We start from the raw sequence: 23,124 nt of genomic DNA, 5'->3' as shown, positions 1-23,124 counted from the left end.
GTTGATTCAGATATTAGCATATAAGGGAAACAATTTATAATTATGCATACGTGGCAAATAGCTAAGCAAGCAAATAACAGAATGTTTGTTTTGTGTGTAGTTAACAAAATAAAAAAGACGAGTCTGGCTCATCCATTGTCACAGCTGAAGCTGCAATGCAGGCAACACTTTATCTTAAGCAAAGTGTACAAGGTTATGGGAGCAAGATTATAGGAGCACAAGATGCCAGTACTTTTCCATGCTGAGCAAATCCTATTTTCTATAATATTTCTATTACACTTCTGTAGAATGCTCTTTGGTCTTCATTTTCCTTCAGATTCACAACCTTACCAATGATCCTTCAACAGTGGGGTTTTTATCCAGAAAATGTGACAGCAACTTTAATGGTTCACAGGTGGAGGCCAGGTAAAGTAATTGTGTCCTCGTTAGGGCAATTTCTTTCATCGGTGCAAACTGGGAGCTTCCACAGCACAGGGGTCGAATACTTATGCAAGCAAGATATTTCAGTTTTTTATTTTTCTTAAAAATATTTCCCAACATAAAACCAATGTCACCATACAATAGTTTATTCTGAGTTTCAGTGTTTAAAAATAAAATATCAAACAGAACGAAATTTCAGTGTACCATTTGTAATTCAGTAATATGAGAGAATTGGTCAGGGGTCTGAATACTTTTGCAAGGCACTGTGTAATATATATATTAGGGTTATATTATTATTATATTACTTAATTAGTAATTTATTTGACTTAAATGTAGTTTTTTTCCTGTCAAACAAATTAATGGGCTTTTAAATAGGCTAAGCCTTCATTTTTCATGTACAAGCAGAACATACAGATGAGATCGCAACGTTAATAAGCAACTAATCTTTAATAAAGCTATAATGAAAAAAAAAGCGTTTTGCTGGAAACACTATTACAATCGTTATGACGAGTAACTATTTCAATTAATAAAGATGAGTCGCTTCGGCATTTAAATGCAAAAAATAAGACTTACGATTTAAAAGCCCATTAAGTGGTTTCACAGAAAAACAAATGTATATTAAGCCATTTAAGGAGAGTAGAAAAGCCCATGTAAAATACCTATTTATAGACATCCCCATTAATATCCTTTTGAGAGCTAAAATTTTACGAGTCTCGCGAACGTCGATTGCGTGTAGGGGTTCTACCGAGATATGGACTGAAGGTTATCCATACATCGTCGGGTTGGACCAGGCAATTTGGAGGAGTCCCCCTAATAATTATTTAGTACAAGTAGTTACTAAAATGTCTAGCAGGTCTAGATAACATGTATGTCCACGCCTACTGAGTATTATAATATATATATATATATATATATATATATATATATATATATATATATATATATATATATATATATATATATATATATATAGAAATTATATATATAGGGGATATAATAAAAGGGGGACAATGGGGATATCAGTTATCAAGTTAATTAATAGAGTGGAGGTACTTGGCTCTGCAGTTCATTAAATCATACTTTTTTTTTTTTTTTTTAACTTTTTAATAAGTTTTCAAATTATGCTTGTTGTCCAGTCTGTTGAGTATTTCATTTATTTCTAAATCAGTTAGTTACCATGCAACAAAAAGGTAAAGAATGATTAATGTTGTGTTTGGAAAATATACCCAAAATAGATTTAACACATATATAACAGAGGTTGGCTTTTTATTGAACACTGGTCAGAAAAGTTCTGTTTCTAGATAAGTCACACTACAACAATCTGGAATTTATGCTCAAAAACATCAGCAGGCAGCGTCAGAAGGGTAAGAGTTCAGCCTTCACAGTTCAGGCAGGTTTGAACCACCCATCAATCATTCTGGTAAGAGGCTGCTGATTGCCCGCTTTGCTGATCTCACATCATGCCAACCAGCTTAAAGTGTCCCTCTTGCTTGTTGGGCAGGACATTGACAAAGGTCTTGTAGAGAACAGTCCCTTTGGGCAGACGGCATATCACTTTTGTGGCCTCAGGACTGCGAGGGGGTGGAATATAGACCTCCTTGGTGAACCTGACAATGCCTTCTTCTAAAGCGTACAAAGTGTTGTTCCTCCCCATTCCAACCTGAAACAAAGACACCCATTTTGAAACACACCATAGCTGACAAATACTGGTATGTCTACCCACTATTTCCTGACTTTTCTTAGGTTATTGCTTTCTAATGCAGTAGGGAAGTATAGATTACCACTTCCAAATATATGATAGTGATCTAAATTAACATAATAAGAATATAAAATACAAGTATTCAGCCTAATACTTGGACTTCTTCAGTCCTTGGATATGAGGGTCTCTTTGAAACAAACATGCATCCACACTGATGTCAATGTGTAAAAATGCTAGAAAGAAAGCAGTTTAATTTGTTTAGCATTATGTATACATATTACTATATTATATATATATATATTATATATATATATATATATATATATATAATATATATATATATATATATATATATATATATATATATAGATATATATATTCTATCATATATATATATATATATATCTATATATATATATATATATATATTACACACACACACACACTGAAAAAAATTAAGAGACCACTGCAAAATTATCAGTTTCTCTGGTTTTACTATTTATAGGTATGTGTTTGGGTAAAATGAACATTATTGTTTTATTCTATAAACTACGGACAACATTTCTCCCAAATTCCAAATAAAAATATTGTCATTTAGAGCATTTATTTGCAGAAAATGACAACTGGCCAAAATAACAAAAAAGATGCAGTGTTGTCAGACCTCGAATAATGCAAAGAAAATAAGTTCATATTCATTTTTAAATAACACAATACTAATGTTTTAACTTAGGAAGAGTTCAGAAATCAATATTTGGTGGAATAACCCTGATTTTCAAGCACAGCTTTCATGCCTGAACAAAGTCAGAAGGAGGGACTCAATCTGTTACAAAGGGTCATAAAAGATAAGCTTGCAACATTGCGCAGAGCTGAGCGCCTACGGAAACGCTACAAAAAGAAGGAGCGTGCGAGAACGAACTTTTATAAAGATCCATTCAAATTTGTAAAGAAGATATTCACCAGTGAGAAGAATGGCACACTAAAAGCATCTAAGGTTGAGCTGGAGAGATATTTGGAGGAAACACATACAGATTCAAAAAGGCAGGAGCTTATGTCAATTCCTTCAGACATCCCACCTATCAGGCCACCAGAATACCAAATGGAGGACTGTGCACCTAAGTGGAAAGAAGTAGAGCAAGCTGTGAAAAAAGCAAGGGCATCATCATCACCAGGGCCTAATGGAGTTCCGTACAGAGTGTACAAGAGTGCTTCAGGAGTTCTACGAATTCTGTGGAAATTGATGAAAGTGGCATGGGAAAAACAGGTTGAACCAAGAGCATGGCGTCGAGCAGGTGGAGTCTTTATACCTAAAGAAAAAGATTCTACAAGCATCAGTCAGTTTCGTCCTATTTCCCTATTAAACGTAGAAGGCAAGTTTTCTTCAGTATTATTGCTCAGAGATTGTCAACCTACCTATTAAAGAACTGCTTCATTGACACTTCAATACAAAAAGCGGGCATTCCAGGTTTCCCAGGATGCTTAGAACACATCAATGTGATCTGGCGACAAATTCAATCAGCTAAAAAGGAGAGGAAGGAGCTCCATGTGACATTCCTGGATTTGGCTAATGCATATGGTTCAGTGCCACATGAACTTCTTTGGGCAGCATTTGATTTTTTCAGTGTACCGATGACAATAACAAATTTAGTGAAAGCCTACTTTGGAGATTTGCAATTTAGTTTTTCAACTTCAGAATTCAGCACTACATGGCAATGCCTAGAGGTTGGAATAATGGCAGGATGCACCATTTCTCCACTGGCTTTTACCATGGCAATGGAAGTAATCATTAGGGCATCAAAATGGGTAGTAGGAGGAGAGCGCTTGGCTTCTGGAATGCGACTACCACCAATTCGAGCATACATGGATGACATGACAACCATGACTACAACAGTAGCCTGCACTAATCGGTTATTGGGCAAATTAACAAATAACATTGAATGGGCACGAAAGCAATTCAAGCCCACTAAATCAAGGAGCATCTCTATAATTAAAGGCAAAGTAGTAGATAAAACATTCTTCATTAATGGTGAGGCAATACCAACAGTCTCTGAGAAGCCAGTGAAGAGTCTTGGGAGATGATACGACGGGGATCTAAAGGACACAGTTTGTGTGGGAGAAGTTAGACAACAAGCAGTGGAAGGGTTGAAGAGCATAGACAGCTGCGCTCTACCAGGTAAACTAAAACACTGGTGCTTTCAGTGTGGTCTACTGGCGAGGTTGCTGTGGCCACTGACTGTATACAAGGTTTCTTTGACAACAGTAGAGAAACTGGAAGCTTTAATCAGTTCATACATCAGGAAATGGTTGGGAGTTCCACGCAGCCTCAGCAGAGTGGGACTTTATGGTAAAGGAATACTGCAGCTACCAGTCTCTGCTCTAACTGAGGAATTTAAGTGCGCCAAGGTCAGACTGGAAATGACATTAGTAGAGTCAAGCGACAAATGCATAAGGGAGGCAGCAACTGTGTTGAAAACTGGAAGAAAGTGGGCAGCAAAGAAAGCTGTGGAAGATGCAAAGGCTGCCCTTCGAATTGGTGATATCATGGGGCAAGTTCAGCATGGAAGAGGGGGTCTTGGTCTCAGTTCAGCTCCTCCTACATAGCACAAGGCAGCCCCAGCTCAAAGGAGGAAGCTGGTAGTCAACGAGGTGCAAAAGCAGGAGGAGAGGATGAGGTGTATAAAGGCGATTTCCCAGGCCAAGCAGAGAGAATGGATGAGATGGGAGAGTGTGGAATAACGCAAGATTGGCTGGCAAGACCTATGGTCAATGGAACAGAGCAGGATCAGTTTCCTCATCAGGTCAACATATGGTGTTCTCCCATCACCACAGAACCTAAACCTCTGGGTAGGAGAGGATCCCTCATGTCCTTTGTGTTCATCACCTGCAACATTAAGGCACATTTTGACAGGATGTAAGGTGGCTCTTAGCCAAGGTCTGTTTACTTGGCGCCATGACCAGGTGCTGCGATGTTTGGCCTTAGCAATGGAAGACAAGTGTAACCTGACCAATAAGTTGCCACCTGTTCCATCAAAACATTTCACACAAAAGACAACATTCCTTCGCCCAGGAGAGCAACCACCAAGAAAAGGTGTTAAAACCAATCCTCGCCCAGGACAACTGGAAGCTGCTAGAGACTGGAAAATGCTGGCAGATGTTGGTCAACGGCTTATTTTTCCACCTGAGATTGCCACCACTAACCTTCGACCAGACATTGTCTTGTGGTCTGGATCAGCATGCCTTGTTCACCTGGTAGAGTTAACAGTGCCATGGGAGGATGCTGTAGATGAGGCGTACGAGAGGAAGAAACTGCGGTATGCTCAACTAGTCACTGAAGCGGAACAACGAGGATGGAGAGTCTGGGTTTACCCAGTGGAAGTAGGTTGTCGAGGATTTGTGGCACACTCTACAACCCGGTTTCTCAGAGACGTCGGATTCAGTGGCCAAGAGTTGCGTCGCACAGTGAAGAACTTATCTGAAGCAGCAGAGAGGAGCAGCAACGGGTTGTGGTTGAGACGGAAAGATTCTGGCTGGGGATCTCAAGCACAATAGAAAGAAAGAAACGCTGAAGTAAGCTGGGCTGAGTTGAGTGGGGGACGGAGGGGGGTGATGCTGGGACGCCAGAATCACCGTCGAGCCCTCGAGGTGTCGTGGGCTAGTCGACGAAACACTGAGGATGGAAGGTGCCCACTTGAAGACCCCAGAGATGTACCCTACTTAGTTCAATCCAGACGGTTTGTCATGCTGATGCGCTGGGGAGGCTGCACTGTGGTTGATCCCCGGAGCCAGCATCGCAGCTGTTTTGTGTGCTGATGCGCCAGGGAGGCAAAATAAGCTGATCCCTGGAGCCAGCATTACACTTCAGCCATTAACACCAGACAGAAGGATATCTACATCACTATATGGAAGGAAATGCAAATGGATGGAGACCCATATGGATCACATTAGTTTACTGTAAAGCTACGTCTTAGTTGGTGCTTATCTTGGTGAGAGCCGAGTTCAAATCAGCATGAAGTTTTAACATCTACTCTCGTGTAATGGCAATAGTGTTGGCATGCTCTACACTAGTCTTTCACGTTGATGTTGGGTGACTTTATGCCACTCCTGGTGCAAAAATTCAAGCAGCTCGGCTTTGTTGGATGGCTTGTGACCATCCATCTTCCTCTTGATCACATTCCAGAGGTTTTCAATGGGGTTCAGGTCTGGAGATTGGGCTGGCCATGACAGGGTCTTGATCTGGTGGTCCTCCATCCACACCTTGATTGACCTGGCTGTGTGGCATGGAGCATTGTCCTGCTGAAAAAACCAATCCTCAGAGTTGGGGAACATTGTCAGAGCAGAAGGAAGCAAGTTTTCTTCCAGGACAACCTTGTACTTGGCTTGATTCATGCGCCCTTCACAAAGACAAATCTGCCCGATTCCAGCCTTGCTGAAGCACCCCCAGATGAGATCAATTTTCAGCTTTGCCCAACACCTGGTCGTCTAATGGTTAGACGGAGACCTGGAGAGGCCTACAAGCCACAGTGTCTAGCACCTACAGTGAAATGTGGTGGAGGATCGGTGATGATCTGGGGGTGCTTCAGCAAGGCTGGAATTGGGCAGCTTTGGCATGAATCAAGCCAAGTACAAGGTTGTCCTGGAAGAAAACTTGCTTCTTTTTGCTCTGACAATGTACCCCAACTCTGAGGAGTGGTTTTTTCAGCAGGACAATGCTCCATGCCACACAGCCAGGTCAATCAAGGTGTGGATGGAGGACCACCAGATCAAGACCCTGTCATGGCCAGCCCAATCTCCAGACCTGAACCCCATTGAATACCTCTGGAATGTGATCAAGAGGAAGATGGATGGTCACAAGCCATCAAACAAAGCTGAGCTGATTGAGTTTTTGTGCCAGGAGTGGCATAAAGTCACCCAACATCAATGTGAAAGACTGGTGGGGAGCATGCCAAGACGCATGAAAGCTGTGCTTGAAAATCAGGGTTATTCCACCAAATATTGATTTCTGAACTCTTCCTAAGTTAAAACATTAGTATTGTGTTGTTTAAAAATGAATATGAACTTATTTTCTTTGCATTATTCGAGGTCTGACAACACTGCATTTTTTATATTTGTTATTTTGACCAGTTGTCATTTTCTGCAAATATATGCTCTAAATGACAATATTTTTATTTGGAATTTGGGAGAAATGTTGTCCGTAGTTTATAGAATAAAACACAAATGTTCATTTTACCCAAACACATACCTATAAATAGTAAAACCAGAGAAACTGATAATTTTGCAGTGATCTCAATTTTTTCCAGAGCTGTGTGTATATATACACACACACACACACACAAACACACACACACACATTACATTAGCTCCTGGATGCCAGCGAATCAAACGTTGCGTTGCTAGGACGTTTCCAGCATGAACAAAGTTACCTGAAAAACAGAAAACAGTGTTGGTGTCAAGCTTTAAAATCATACTGACATGAAAAAGTCAACTTGTGCTGATCCCTTTGTAACCTCAAGTTTTGGATCAGGTAGCATGCCTTGCTCTAGAGACTGCTACTTCAACCCCACACATTCTTCTCAGTCTTGAACCAACCAGCTGCTTGCCCCAATAAATGACTGGCTTCACTCACAGAGAGACGTCTGACCCACCAAAGACACTGCCGAGATGAAAAGACCTACATGTTAAACAATGGCCTGGTTTACAATGACTGTTTCTTGATTTACAGTTCTCTATGATGCTTTAATCAAAGGTTTTGCTGCTTGCACACAATTATCAGATGCCTTTATTCAAGGCGATTTTGTGAGGGTGTGCCAAGTGGCTGACGTTAAACAGGGAGAACACACAACCAAAAATTCAATTAAAATTCAGTTGGCATCTGTGGCAAGACTTGATGTTTGCTGTCCACCAACGATCCCCAACCAACTTGACAGAGCTTGAACAAATTTGCCAGAAGAATGGGCGAATATTGCTCGATCCAGATGTGCAAACCTGGCAGAGACTTACCCCAAAAGACTCACAGCTGTAATTGCTGTCAAAGGTGGTTCTACCAAGTATTGACTCAGGGGGGTGAATACTTATCCATCCAAGACACTTCAGTTTTTTTTAATTTTTCATTAATTTTTATTGTGAAACAACAGTTATCTTGCCTCTTCAAAAGTGTTGAGCAGGTTGTAAAACTGTGAATATGTCCAAGGGGGGTAAATACTTACTATAGGTAAATACTTTTTTTATTTTTATAATTCTACTGTGACTCGCCAAAAAAACGTTTATAATTGACAGATTTTATTATCTCATATTTCAGATCAGATTTTTATTTCTTTATTTTGATTAGTATTTATTTAATTAGGTTCTACATTTTTTTTCACCTCTCCCCATTTCTCTCTAGGACTTCACAGTAAATTATCTATCTATCTATCTATCTATCTATCTATCTATCTATCTATCTATATATATATATATATATATATATATATATATATATATATATCCTTTTCTCACATCTCAAAAACGATTAGTTGGGAGTTATTGGACTGATTTTATTTACCATTTGCTGCATTTAAAACATTATAAAATATGAGAGCGAGAGAGAGAGAAAGAGAAACGACTTGGCTTAACAATTAGTTTTTTTTTTTATTGAATTATCCTCTCACAACACGCATTGCATTTGTATAAGGTATACTTTTATTATTGAATTTTTATTATTATTTACAATTTTATTTGTACTGGGCATTGGAGGTTTTATTTTGGTCAGCATGCGATTAAAACAATACAAACTCTGTGTCAGAGCTCCACTGAGTACACTCATCGGTTCTCAGATTGAGCTGCCTGGCTGACCCCCATGGTTCCAGACCACACAGAATTTTGTGGAAAATGGTTTTTCCCCTCCTAAACCTGTGCTACCATTTGTACATAGACAATTCCTACACAGGAATCTCTCTTTTTATGGCCTTGTATACATCTCAACAATGGCTTGTGGCACAATAAGACCAAACAGGAAGGGATTCCTCGTCAATAGGTAGTCAAGAAAGAGGCGTGGTGAAACCAGCACTCTGCACTGTGAGGAACTGCTGGCAATGAAATACACAGATAAAGAAAAAGGATGTGTACCTCCTCAGCACTATCCACGATGAGGTAACAATAGCAGTTTATGTGCGAGGTACGGCACAAAAAAGCCAAAGTGTGTCGTGGACTACCACAACAACATGGGAGGTGTGGATAAGTTGGACAAGATGCTGGAGCCAGACAATGCTGCTTGGAAGACAATGGTATGGTACAAGAAGCTTGGAATGTACATGGTCCAGATTCTTTTGTACAACAGCCATATAGTGTACAGGAAGGCAACTGAGAAGCGGCTCATTTTTCTGGACTTTCAGACCACTGATGATATAATATTTGTGGGTATACACTGTATAGGAAAGACAGGCAGGGCAGAAGAGGAGGAGTGGGAAGCTCTATACATAAGAAACGGTCTTGAAGCCCAGGTGTTAAACCTGGACAAAGAAAATAAAGCCGAATCACTATGGGTCAGAATAACGGACAAAAATTCAAAGGGCATAAAAATAGCAGCATGCTATAGACCGCCAGATTCAGACGGTGAGCAAAATAATCTGTTATACAAGGACATTAAAAATGCGTGTAGCAAAGGAGAAGCCATACTAATGGGGGATTTCAAGTTCCCCCATATAAAATGGGAAAACCCGATGCAGAACACGACGGATGAAATTGAAATGGTGGAAATGACAAATGACTGCTTCCAAACACAATCTGTCAAGGCACCAACTAGAGGGTAGGCATGCCTTGATTTAGTCTTTTCAAATAACGAAGACAGAATAACTAAAACAGAGGTCAGAGAACCACCAGCAAACTCAGACCACAACATGGTCTCATTTGAAGTGCTTTTTAAAACCCCAAAAGTAATGACTAAAGCTAAGGTTTACAATTTTAGAAAAGCAAACTATGAGGGTATGAAATAGAGACTAACAGAAGTAGATTGGAGTACATTAGAGAAAACATACATAGAAAAAGGATGGCTGGTCTTCAAAAATGTAGTACTAGAGGCGCAAAACAATGACACCCCTAAAGTAGACAAATCTAAATTGCCAAAATGGTTTAACAGATCAATTAAAAAAAAAAAAATTCAGCGAAAAAAGGCACTTTACAGAGCGTTAAAAAGGGACCAAAAAGAAAGTACATAGAAAGAGTACACGGAACTGCAAACGCAAGTCAAAAAATAAGTTAGAAAGACCAAAAGAGAAATAGAAATGAACATTGCTAAGGGGATTAAAACCAATTCCAAAATGTTTTTCCAATATTATAACAGCAAGAGAACATTCAAAGAGGAGGTTAAATGTCTAAGCGATACAAACGGCAAAATCATGAAGTATGAAGAAAAAAAAATAGCAAATATATTAATGATTCACATGTTTTTACAAAGGAGAATTCAGACAACATTCCCCACATGTCAACCTGTTCCTATCCAGTTTTAAATAACTTTAGCATAACTGAGGCAGAAGTGTTAAAGGGATTAGGAGCTCTTAAAATAAACAAATCCCCTGGGCCAGATGAGATCCTCCCAATAGTACTCAAAGAAATGAAAGAAGTTATTTAAAAACCGCTAACCAAGATCATGCAACAGTCTCTTGACACAGGGGTGGTACCGACAGACTGGAAAATTGCAAACGTAATACCGATCCACAAAAAGGGAAACAAAACTGAACCAGGTAACTACAGACCAGTAAGCCTGACTTCTATTATATGCAAACTTATGGAAACTATAATAAGAGCCAAAATGGAAAATTACCTATATGGTAACAGGGTCCTGGGAGACGGTCAACATGGTTTTATGGAAGGGAGATCATGTCTAACTAACCAGCTTGATTTTTTAGAGGATGCAACGTCGATAATAGATAATTGCAAAGCATATGACATGGTTTATTTAGATTTCCAGAAAGCTTTTGACAAACTCCTGTATAAAAGATTAATGAATGCAGTCGGGATTCAAGGAAATGCATGTACTTGGATTAGGAAGTGGTTAACATGTAGAAAACAGAAAGTACTGATTAGAGAAGAAACCTCAAAATGGAGCAAGGTAACCAGTGGTGTACCACAGGGATCAATATTAGGTCCTCTACTATTCCTAATCTACATTCATGATTTAGATTCTGGTATAGTAAGCAAACTTGTTAAATTTGCAGACGACACAAAAATAGGAGGAGTGGCAAACACTGTTGCAGCAACAAAGGTCATTCAAAATGATCTAGACAAGATTCAGAACTAGGCAGACACATGGCAAATGACATTTAATAGAGAAAAGTACAAGGTACTGCACGCAGGAAATGAAAATGTCATGGGAGATACTAAAACTGAAGAAGGAATCTATGAAAAAGACTTAGGAGTTTTTGTTGACTCAGAAATGTCTTCTAGACTATAACAAAGGCTAACAAGATGCTCGGATACATTGTGAAAAGTGTTGAATTTAAATCAAGGGAAGTAATGTTAAAACTGTACAATGCATTAGTAAGACCTCGTCTTGAATATTGTGTTCAGTTCTGGTCACCTCGCTACAAAAAGGATATTACTGCTCTAGAAAGAGTGCAAAGAGCAGCCAGAATCATTCAAGGTTTAAAAGGCATGTCACATGCAGGCGGGCTAAAAGAATTGAATCTATTCAGTCTTGAACAAAGAAGACTACTTGACGATCTGATTCAAGCATTCAAAATTCTAAAAGGTATTGACAATGTCGACCCAAGGGACTTTTTTGACCTGAAAAAAGAAACAAGGACCAGGGGTCACAAATGGAGATTAGACAAAGGGGCATTCAGAACAGAAAATAGGAGGCACCTTTTTACACAGAATCTGAAATCAACTCCCCAGTAATGTTGTTGAAGCTGACACCCTCTGATCTTTCAAGAAGCTGCTTGATGAGTTTCTGGGATCAATAAGCTACTAACAACCAAACGAGCAAGATGGGCCGAAGGGCCTCCTCTCATTTGTAAACCTTATGACATTTAAAATTTAAACCTGCAGCAGTTGACAAACTATTTATTTGACTAACTCCAAACTTCACAAGCATCTTCCCTGATACTGTATCAATAAAATTGACTTAAATTCTGCTGACCTGAAACAAAAATGTCCGTCTGAAGCATTTATTTAGAAAACTTCTTCTTGGGAACCGGTGAAGCGATTGATCTGACACTTGGCATATATCATCAGCATCCAAACTCGCATCAAGTTTGCGAAGTAGAAGTTTCTGCGATACATTTTAAAGTAAAAATGGCTGCCACAAATCTTATCGAAACGCGCCTGTAACAAAAAAACTGCTGCTGTTTGAAAACCGTTTGACCAATGTGGTGGGAAAATTACAATGTTGCTACTGCTATGATTGTTTAGGGTTTCCATGCTCAGGTTTAAATGCTGTTACGGGTTATAAGATTTAGGTATAATATAATAATAATGTATTATGTACTAGTAGTTGTTTTTGTACATACTTCCTCTTTCTCGCTGCAGGGTAAGCGGCCCATATAAGGGATGGAAAGATACCGACTACCAGCTTGAAAGAAAAAGTTCTCTTAAGTTCTCTTTATTTAACGTCTGCAAACTGCATCTATGACAGTTCACAGAAATGTCATCAGCTTAGTCAGAATAGGTATAATTTTAGGATGTTTGCAATTTAGATAAGTTGTTATTGTTGCATATGATTGGTCTCATCTTAATCTTCCAAGCTGTTGCTATCCGTGAATACCGAGTTAAGCTTCTGTGATTGGCTCGCAATAACTGCAGGTTACAATGTATATATTATGCTTACTGACTCTGAAGTCAGAACACTGCTTGGTCTTCCTAACACTTTGTGTCGAGTGTGTTCTCGGGTTTGCAAACTATTAACCTTGTTTACTCAATCTTGTTTGTTCTACTGAGTCTCAGTTACAGAGTTGATATGAAACTCCCACGACACCAACAAACTCCAAACATGGTAGTTATTGTCCCAGTAACAATGTAATACAAATGTCAAAATGGTTGTGTTTTATAAAACAAGATGTCTGCCAGGTGTATGTTTACATCTGAAATTTAAAACTGCCTCAGTTGACAAACTGTTTACTTGACTAACTCGAAACTTCAGAAGCATCATCCTTGACACTGTAGCAATACAACTAACTTTTAAGAAACTCGTGTTAAACCGACATGGCCGTATGACGCATTTCTTCTTGAAACCTCACAAAATCTTCTTCTTTGGAACAGTTGAAGTGATTGATCTGACACTTGGCATATATTTTCACCATCCAAACCTGCTTGCAAAGCAGAAGTTGCTGTGATACAATTCAGTAGTAAAATGGCTGCCACAAATTTCACCGAAACACACCTTAACAGCAGACTGCTTTTATTTCAAAACCGTCTGACCAACAGACTCCAAACTTGGTAGGCATCATTCCGGCGACAGCAAAATACAAATATGTTAAAATGGTTATGTTTCGTGAAACAATATGGCTGCCACTCCTACATTTTCTTCTCATATTTACAACTGCTTCAGTTTAAAAATGGTTCACTTGATTAACTCCAAACTTGAAAACCATCGTGCCTCTGTCGGTAAAATTTACATTTTCAAAAATGGCATTTGTGTGTTAAACAAGATGGCTGCCTGACGCATTTTTTGAAAAAAAAAAAAAAAACCTTTAAAAATCTTCTTCTGTGGAACTGTTGAAGTTGCTTATTTTAAATTTGGCACATTGAGAACTAAACACGCTTAGACAGGTACTGATACTGGGGCTTGGGAGCCATAAAACTGCCTGGCAGTTCTAGTTGTATTTAAAATAGGATTCATTCTTCCAACTTCTTACATATCTGCCCTTACTCTGGTCCCACTGCAGTCGGATATGCGTCAGATTACTGTACTTATGCCAGGGTATCTCATTCTTTAGCGACATACTGGGCACACATGAAATTGAAGTTTTACTCAAGAACATTCACATCGCAGAAACACCGTATTTAAAATAGAAAATTCAACATAAAAGGCTTTAGTTTTAAAATGAGCACATATACAGCACGGCTACTATGAAAAAATATAAAAAATATATAGATTTCAAAGGATACGGGCATGTTCATATACCCGTGTACAGGTTAAACAGGTATATGTACACACAAAACTATAAAACTAAAATCATTGTTTCTAATACTACATAAAAAGAAAACATAACACTACTTCCAGTAAGATGGCTACATTGTACTCTGTGGAGGAGTATATGCATCTGCTACAGAACAGAATTCATGGTTCCTTCAGTGATGGCAAGTCGTCCAGGTCCTGATGCAGCAAAGCATCCCCAAATCATGAGACTAACACCACCATGCTTGACCGTTCGTATGAGGCTCTTACTGTGGAATGCAGTGTTTGGTTTTCACCAGACATAACGGGGCATATGTTGGCCAGAAAGTTCCACTTTTGACCCATCTGTCCATAAAACATTGTTCCAGAACTCTTGAGGACCATCCAGGTGCTTTTTGGCAAACTTGAGATGAGCACTCATGTTCTTCTTAGTGAGCAGTGGTTTTCACCTTGCTACTCTGCCATGAAATCAATTTTTGCCCAGTGTCTTTCTGATGGTGGAGTCATGAATACTGACCTTAGCCGAGGTGAGAGAGGCCTGCAGATTCATGGATGTTGTTCTAGGGTTCTTTGTGAATTCCTGGACGATTTTACACCTTGCTTTTGGAGAGGTTTTGGCAGGACGTCCACTCCTGGGAAGATTCACTACTGTCCCAAACATTCTCCATTTGGATAATATGGTTCTGATTGTAGTTTGGTGGAGCCCCAGAGCCTTAGAAATGGCTTTGTAATCCTTTCCAGACTGATAGACATCAACAATTTTTTTCTCCGGAGGTCTTCAGGAATTTCTTTTGATCGTGGCATGATGTGCCTCTGACAACTTCACTGATGGTATGGGCCAAAGTTAGTCAGATTTCTATTGAGCAGGGCTGGCCCAAATCAGGCCTGATTGTTAGCCAAAGTATTCAAACAGCTGACCCTAATTATCCTTCTAATTGGGTTGAGTTAACTAGGGGGGCAACAACTTTTACAGACCTGAAGATTGCATGTTTGATTACCTTGCACACCAAACAAATGAAAGCTGCACCAAACGTTGGTGTCATTTTTTCTCTCAGACTCCCTCTATCTATATACTACTACTACAACCCACAAAAAAATCTGACCAAGTTCAATGTGAAAAATGTGCAAAAACGCAGAAAATCAGACAGGGGGAAAATGTTTTTTCACGGCACTATTTAGGAAAAGTCAAAAATGGACATACACATACAATTTACAACGGAAGAGTAATTAACATTTTAAATGCAAAATGGCTCAAACTCACCTGTATGGCGCTTCAAGTGTTAAACGGAGTAAATTAATTTTATTGGAACATGCAAAAGTACATCTGTAATTTAGATAGTGGACATTGCCACTGAAAAGATACACCAGCAGAGTTGAGATGGCACAGTTATTTTTTCCCATCACTGACAGTGCAAACACACTGTTTGAACAGAACAGACTGGAGGAATAAAAATAAATACAACGATGTCTCGGATTTCAGTAATTTTTCTAGGTTGATAATGTGCAGAAGTGTCTTTTTGTAGAGTTTACAAACTGATAAAAAGACATTATTTTAAGTGACAGCAAGATGGCTACTGTCCGATACTTTTAAATTCTGTGAGGCAGTGCAGTGTTTTAGAATATGTGACTCGGCTCCAACTGTCATAAATGGGACTACTTTATTGGTGCAAGGATATTTAATAAAAATTAAAAAAAAGCTTTTTTTTTTTTTTTTTCCTTAACCAGGATTTTTTTTTCTTCAAATCCATTGTTTGACCTGGATTATAAATGCAATACGGCTCTTCAGTGCATCTGTACATGTTAAATACACAGACTTCTCTGGGGTTGGACATTGGATTGTATTTGACATATAAGGACAACCTGTCGGGCCTTACTGCATACATATACACACCTTCAGACTGCTGCTGAAGGATCACTGAAATCTTTAAGCAATGAGCTGAGCTCACCACTTAGATCAATCACTAAACCCGTATCTTATGGTTTCTAAGATCATAACATCATTCCCACTGTTGAATAATATTTTAATATAAAACACTTATTTTAATATTGACAGTAGTTATTTATAACCTCTTTGCAAATTAATTGCTTTGAAGTTAAGAATGGTACATTTAGCAGACATTTTACAAGTGTATATTACAGTGCAGCGGGTTATTTATGTATGTAATTCATTTGTATTGGACAGTATTATTTGTCAGTATTGTGTTGCAATATATTAGGTTCATTTCAAATTAAATATCCAATAACCCTGTTCACTTTTTTAAAGTTAAGTACACTTCTTATGAAAGGGCACATGCAGTAGATACTTTTTAACTGCTGATCAGTTTCTAGCATTTAACCAGAATATACAATTACAAGGAACATTCATGGAACATTTTCATAAGAACTATCTGGTTAATTTCATAACATACTGTAATATTAATCTACTGTAATATGATTTGACATGATGTGCTTTGTATTATTTAAAGTTGGATTTCCATGCCATGCCTCAGCTGGCTGAATAAATTAAATAGATATTGAACATTTCGAGCCTAGGTGTGTGTTTACAATTAGAAAAACAGGAACTGGCGTCCTCATACTAAAAGGCCATGTCAAAATAAGAGGACAGGTCACAGGATTTTAGCATGGCGTCATAGCATTGTACCACTATTTTCATGGCAAATGCAGCCATTAACTGAGGATACAAGCCGAGTGCTTTCTTTAACTAATATAGTAACAGATGTGCGTTTGCCGAGAACTTTCTTTTTCTTTAGTAACTAGGGATGAAACGATAGTAAATTTCCACGATACGTATAGTTGAGAACCCACTCTTTCACGATACACTGATTATCACGATAGTAGCCGTTGTTTTTCAATACTTTTTTTTTTAACTGAATAAAAAGAACAACAAGTTGTGTCTTTCTCTGTGGGATATGATCTGCAACACAAGGAAGCTACGGACTTTAAAAAAGAGCAAGATTCTAGCAAGAATGAAACTTACAAGCACACAGGTGGAAGAAAAATAATCTTAAATTAAATTGTCCTTGTATTACCATCATTAATAGTTGCAAAAAAATTATACCTTTAAGTCTGTCAAAATGAGACTGCAATCTTTTTTCCTGTTTTATTTACACATTTTATTTATTTAAATGTATTTAGAAACAGTACATAGTTACAAAATATGAAGCACCTGTATTTCTTTCAATACATGTAAAGTACTTGCTTTACACACATACAGCTAACTATTCTCTTTTTTTTTTTCAAATAGTCTGCAAAATAAATAATAAATACTGTAAGGACGGAATAGAGCAGTACGGGCATGATGTTCTGTATGCATATTCCTTTTTTGTCGTTAATTATTTTATTAAGTAAGAAAACACATTTCAGTACCGTTATCAACTTTACCTGAGGTAGCCTGTTTTTCTGGTGGCATAATAGCCTATAACGTGTACATTTTAATTATAAAATTGTACAACTGAGGGTGGAACGGAGGACAGTATAGGGAGGGTGCCGCACAGGGAAAAAAAAAAGTATGTTATTAAAGTGACCTTGCTATAGTGATATTGTTAAATATTCATTATATAACAGTTCATTTTGAAACTCCAAAGCAACGCAAACTATATACAGTATTTCTTTTTTTTTTTCAATGTGCACAATTTATTTACAGACTGTTTGCCAGGAATATAAGCCTGTCATCCTGCTCTGGATACAAGATTGCACTTTTTTTTTTTTTTTTTGCAGTGGATACACAGAGGGGCGTACTAACAATGACTTTTCAAAACTGATTTGCTGGTAGGATTGGGACCAGTAAATCAGATGCTAGTTAACACGAGCAGGATAAGAAGAATATGCCCACTGTTTGTCTGTGGCAAAAATACTGTATGGCAGGGCGTTCAGCGCTGTTTCGTTGACAAACTTAAATAATGTTGTTAATGTTTAGTGAGTATGTTACTATCGTTTTCTACGATTACCGAATAATTAAAAAATGTTAACGATAAGATTATCATGAATATTGGTAATCATGATACATCGTACTATCGAAAAATCGTTTCATCCCTAATAGTAACAGATGTGTGTTTTCCGAGAGCTTTTTAACCAGTATCGTAACATTGTATTTGTTGACAAAATTGTGTTTCTCAGTTGCTCCAAGTTAGTAATGAACCCAGTCACCGGGATGAAAAGCTCCTGTTCTGAACACTGCCACACCACACATGAATTTTCATACTGTCATACATACCATCAGTCTTCTTGAACCCGTATCTTCGGCCAGGGCTTTTTCCTCCCAGGTTTTTAGTGCTACCACCAGCTTTCTTAGATGCATATCGAACAGGTCCTGCAGCCGGCTGGAGAGACAACAACCCTAAATAAAAGTGACGAAACAGAGTGTAAAACAAACTATCTCGCACCACTACATCTTATCAAGACCATGGTGGTAAAATTGGTTTGAAGTTCAATATTCACTGACCATATCACCTAGACTTTTCAAACATACGTTAACGTGCATACATTCACAACCCTTGCTTTACTGTGAATGCTGTAAATAATTAGTGAAAATCAATACAATATATCCCATATGTATGCGTGTATATTAGTAAATGAGATTAACCCTAACCCTGCACACACCACAACTGCAGACCTGTTAAGGGCCATTCCACGCCAACTCAACCAGAAAAGGAACATTTCATTGCCCGTCTGTCTCAGATTTTCCTAGAAAAATTCACCTGGAGGTTTTCAGACACGCCGAGTTCAGAAATAATACCCATTATTTATTTATTTATTTATTTTAAATGTCCCATTCGACCTGTGACCTTGCAAAGGTCAACCTAAATTGAGAAAAGGACCTTGACCAGAAAAACCAACCTGGGTGCAAGTCAGACGCTACCATAATATGTTTTGTTTTTCAGAACAAAATACTAGCAGCACCCTACTAATTTCTGGCAAATTGCAAGACAAGGGGTAACTGATGAGTTTTATTCAAACTTCAGCCTAACCCTTTACCCTGGGATATGGGTCCTAAAATGTAAGTATTGCTGTAAGACCTTTAGGAAACAGTCTTCCAGATTCTGTGAAAAAACTTTCGGTTTCAAGTCCCGCCACTGGTTTTTTTTCAGGGCGGCAGTGTGTTCAAGTCCCGCCACTTTTGGGGGAACTTTATTTAAAATGTCACAAACCCAGTATAGATAGACCCAAACATATATTTTGGTGATTTTTTTGAGTCCTCCCCCACATGCAAGTCATTACAGCCTAAACTTGGTACAAATAGCAAGAGGGTTTAATGACCAGTGGTGGGCCTTGAAACCAAAGTTTTTTTTTTTTTTTTTTTTTTTTTTACAGAATCTGGAAGACTGGTTCCTAAGGGTCTTACATCAATACTTACATTTTAGGACCCACATCCCTACAGCAGCGATGCAGAACTCAGGTCATGGAGAGCCGGTGTCCCTCCTGGTTTTTGTTCTAACCATACCCAAAATGAGTTAATTGGATCAATTAAACTTCTAATAAGGTCCAATAAAGTACTTCAGAGTGCAGTTGGAATAAAAGCCTGCAGGGACACTGGCCTGAACTGTGAATAAAACCCGCCGGTTATCCCTGGTCTTGCAATTTGCCAGAAGTGTGTAGGGTGCTGCTAGTATTTTTTTTCTGAAAAGCCCTACTCAATATGAGTAGAATGAGGTGCTACACACGATGGTAGCGTCTAAATTGCACCCAGGGTGATTTTTCTGGTCAAGGTCCCTATGTTCCAATGTGTACCTCCGCCTCCACCGAACCTCAACTACTGCTGTGTTTCTTCTGTAGCGAAAAGCAATCCAACAGCATGAAACCTGCCCATCTACAACGGCACCTCAGCACCAAGCATCAGGCATACGTGGGTATGACAGTTTTCCACCAAAAGCTGTCTGAATTCAAGGGAAGTCAGTCGACAATAAAAAAAGCTGCTACAACCTCAACAAAAGCACTGGAGGCTTCATATGCAATCTCATTACTTGTGGCGAAGTCTAAAAGCCTTTCACAATAGCAGAGGAGCTAATTTTACCAGCTGCTATAAAACTAGCAGAAACCATGACAGACAAAAAAGCAGCTGATGCACTAAGACAGTAATGCTTTCAAACGATACTGTGGGCCGTAGGATCGATGATATGGCTAGTGACATTGTTGAACATTGAACAGGTCTTTGAAAAACAAAAAAGATGCCTGTTCGTTTACACTCCAACTTGACAAATCAACCGACGTAAGTGGACAGGGACAGCTAATTGCCTTTGTGAGTTACATGGACATTTCTGACATTAAGGAGCACATACTTTTCTGCAAAACATTACCAAGGAGAACAACCATTTTCGATGCGATCAACAGTTTTTTCAAAGAGCACAATCTACACTGGAATACGTGTACTCATGTGTGCACAGACGGTGCAGCAGTGATGACTGGGAGAGTGAATGGAATAATGGCCCACATCAAAAAGGTAAATCCTGATGTTCAGTGGAATCGCTGCCTCATTCATAGGGAGGCATTGTCTTCCAAGAAAATGTGCCCAGAGTTGCATGACATTTTGAATGACGCTGTAAAAGTATCAACTTTATCAAATCCAGGCCTCTCAATGCCAGGCTGTTTTGAGAATTATGTGAAAATGTAGGATCTGAGCATCAGCAGTTACTACTTCACACGGACATACATTGGCTGTCAAGAGGGAAAACACTAAAGACTTTTTGAACTGCAGGATGAAGTAAGATTCTTTCTAACCGAGCACTCACACCCTCGAGTCTGTGTTTGAGGACACAGAATGGCTAGCATGCCTTGCTTATCTTGCTGATGTATTTAGCAAACTTAACGAGCTGAATCAGTCCTTACAAGGTAATGAAACAAATGTCTGCAACATGTATGACAAAGTGTGTGCTTTCATGAAGAATATCAAATTACGGGGGAGGAAATGTGAGGATGGAGATTTAAGTTGTTTCCCTCAGCTTGACGCCTGCTTTAGCAATGGTGAGATTGACAAAACTCAAACTGTGCAAATAGTGGCCATTTGGTCAAATTGGCAAGTTAATTCAAGTCATACTTCCCGGACATTGAAAACAAGTCTGCTCAACTTGATTGGGTGCGTAATCCATTCAGGCATTTATAACACCAACATTCCTGACAAGCTGCATGAAAAACTTTTGGATCTATTACACTATGTAACACAATTTTTGTTCCTGGGTAGTAAGTGTTATTTCCTAATTGCTTATGCCTCAAAAGTATAGAAAATGTCTATTACTCCCCACAAACTTTGCTTTTGTGACCAGGACAGCGATATTTCAAAATATCACTATTTCCAATGGGAAAACGGGCAAATGTGTGTCTTTTCGTTCACATAAAGTCAGAAGAAAACAACACATGAATCCAAATTAACATGTATTTATACTAAAGTAATACAAAAATGACTACAAAAGATTTAGAAGTGAGCAGTTTTTCGAGATTTACGATTATACTGTAACTACAGTAGTTGTTTTTTACTGACTATGTGAACGAAAAGACACACATTTGCCCGTTTTCCCATTGGAAATAGCAAAGCAAAGTTCACAAAAGCAAAGTTTGTGGGGAATAGCCATTTTCTATACTTCTGAGGCATAAGCAATTAGGAAATAACACTTACTACCCAGGAACAAAATAAATAAATAAATAAATAATTGTTACACAGTGTTATCAGACCTCGGCCTGAAGATGAGATTTTCAGGCTCAACACTCACACAGTGTTGGTGCGCTGTCCACAAGGAATATCCTGATTTGGGGAAATACGCTCTGAATGAACTGCTGCCATTTTGATCTACATACGTACGTACGTGAAGTCATTTTCTGCAAAGACCCAAATCAAGGAAAAACAAAGGAACAGACTCAGCTTGGAGAAATGCTTGATCACTGCTGTTGCAACACTGATGCCCAGGATTAGCAAGCTCATGAGTGAAAGACAGGGTCAACTTTCATATTAATTGGCAAGGGCTTAATATTTCTCAAATGTTTTGGACACACACACACACACACACACACACACACACACACACACACACACACACACACTCTATTATAAGTATATATATACATATATTATAATATATATAAAGTAATTATAATATTCATTTAATATAATGTCATTAGCTATAAAGTAAGTATATTTCCAATTTTTACTGGCACCAACGGTATGCACTTGAGCCTGGGGGTACTTCAGGCAGAGCAAAATGTAATTGGTGGTACAACAACCAAAAAAGGTTTAGAACCACCGCTCTATACAATGTGATTTTAAAACCCAGAAAATACGGTGTTTAAAAAAAAACAAACAAAAAAAAAAAACGTAATGTACCTATAAGCATTTCTATATTTTGTGTTTCTTAAAAGTTAAGGTCACAACTACATGCAGTACACTAAACCCTTATGCTCAGTACACAAACTACCTAACGTGTTTGTGAAAGTTAATGCAATCATCCAACAAAATGACAAATGTGTACTTGCTTTATACAGTTCAATTAAAAAACTCACCAGCTCTCGACTTAAGCAGCAAGGGCACGAGCGCAGCCATCTTTCCTCTTGCACTCTAACCTTTCACATTCAACTTCCTTTGCAATATAACAACATCCGCCTGTCGGTAGTTCGTTTCCGTGTCCCGCCTGCCCCGCAATATTCAAGTTTCACAGTTCAGTGGAGGCTCTAGCAGGTATCGGTAAGAAAATACAGTGGTTTGGTTTGCTGCCAAATGTATACACAATAAGCCTTTCTCATTCATTTAAGTTTATATTCCGCTCGAACGACTCGGGTCTCAGCATATGTCTGCTAAAAGTATTTTGTTGTACAGAGACTCAGTGACACTGTTTTAGTTAGTAAATATTTTTAAATAAAAAACTCAGCACTTTGCATATGAAATTATGGTAAGTAAACCAATAATCAGACTCCGGTTACCTTTAATTCGATGTCTGAC

The 23,124-nt window shown here is 38.5% G+C and overlaps 2 protein-coding genes across 7 annotated transcripts in view; one reads left to right on the top strand and one right to left on the bottom strand.

The window, feature by feature from the left end:
- Window positions 1-1,500: 1,500 nt before the first annotated feature.
- Window positions 1,501-22,780, bottom strand: mrpl27 (mitochondrial ribosomal protein L27). The gene is made up of 4 exons (XM_041220676.1): window positions 22,689-22,780; window positions 18,418-18,540; window positions 7,469-7,536; window positions 1,501-2,080 (listed from the first exon to the last, which is right to left on the bottom strand). The coding sequence occupies exons 1-4, from the start codon at window positions 22,726-22,728 to the stop codon at window positions 1,874-1,876; spliced, it is 438 nt and encodes a 145-aa protein (XP_041076610.1). The 5' UTR covers window positions 22,729-22,780; the 3' UTR covers window positions 1,501-1,873.
- The window catches only part of eme1 (essential meiotic structure-specific endonuclease 1), a 34,413-nt gene continuing 34,066 nt past the window's right edge, over window positions 22,778-23,124 (top strand). For 2 of the 6 annotated variants that reach the window (XM_041220670.1, XM_041220674.1), the window contains exon 1: window positions 22,784-22,863. The gene's annotated coding sequence lies outside the window, so the exon portion shown is untranslated. Of the gene's footprint in view, window positions 22,870-23,124 lie in introns of all 6 variants that reach the window. The other 4 variants (XM_041220672.1, XM_041220669.1, XM_041220668.1 and 1 more) reach the window with 4 other exon arrangements.

This window comes from Polyodon spathula, chromosome 20, assembly GCF_017654505.1.
Source record: "Polyodon spathula isolate WHYD16114869_AA chromosome 20, ASM1765450v1, whole genome shotgun sequence".
Classification (NCBI taxonomy): Eukaryota; Metazoa; Chordata; class Actinopteri; order Acipenseriformes; family Polyodontidae; genus Polyodon; species Polyodon spathula.
Note: the sequence above shows the minus strand (reverse complement) of the source record. Positions and strands in the feature narration are given on the sequence as shown.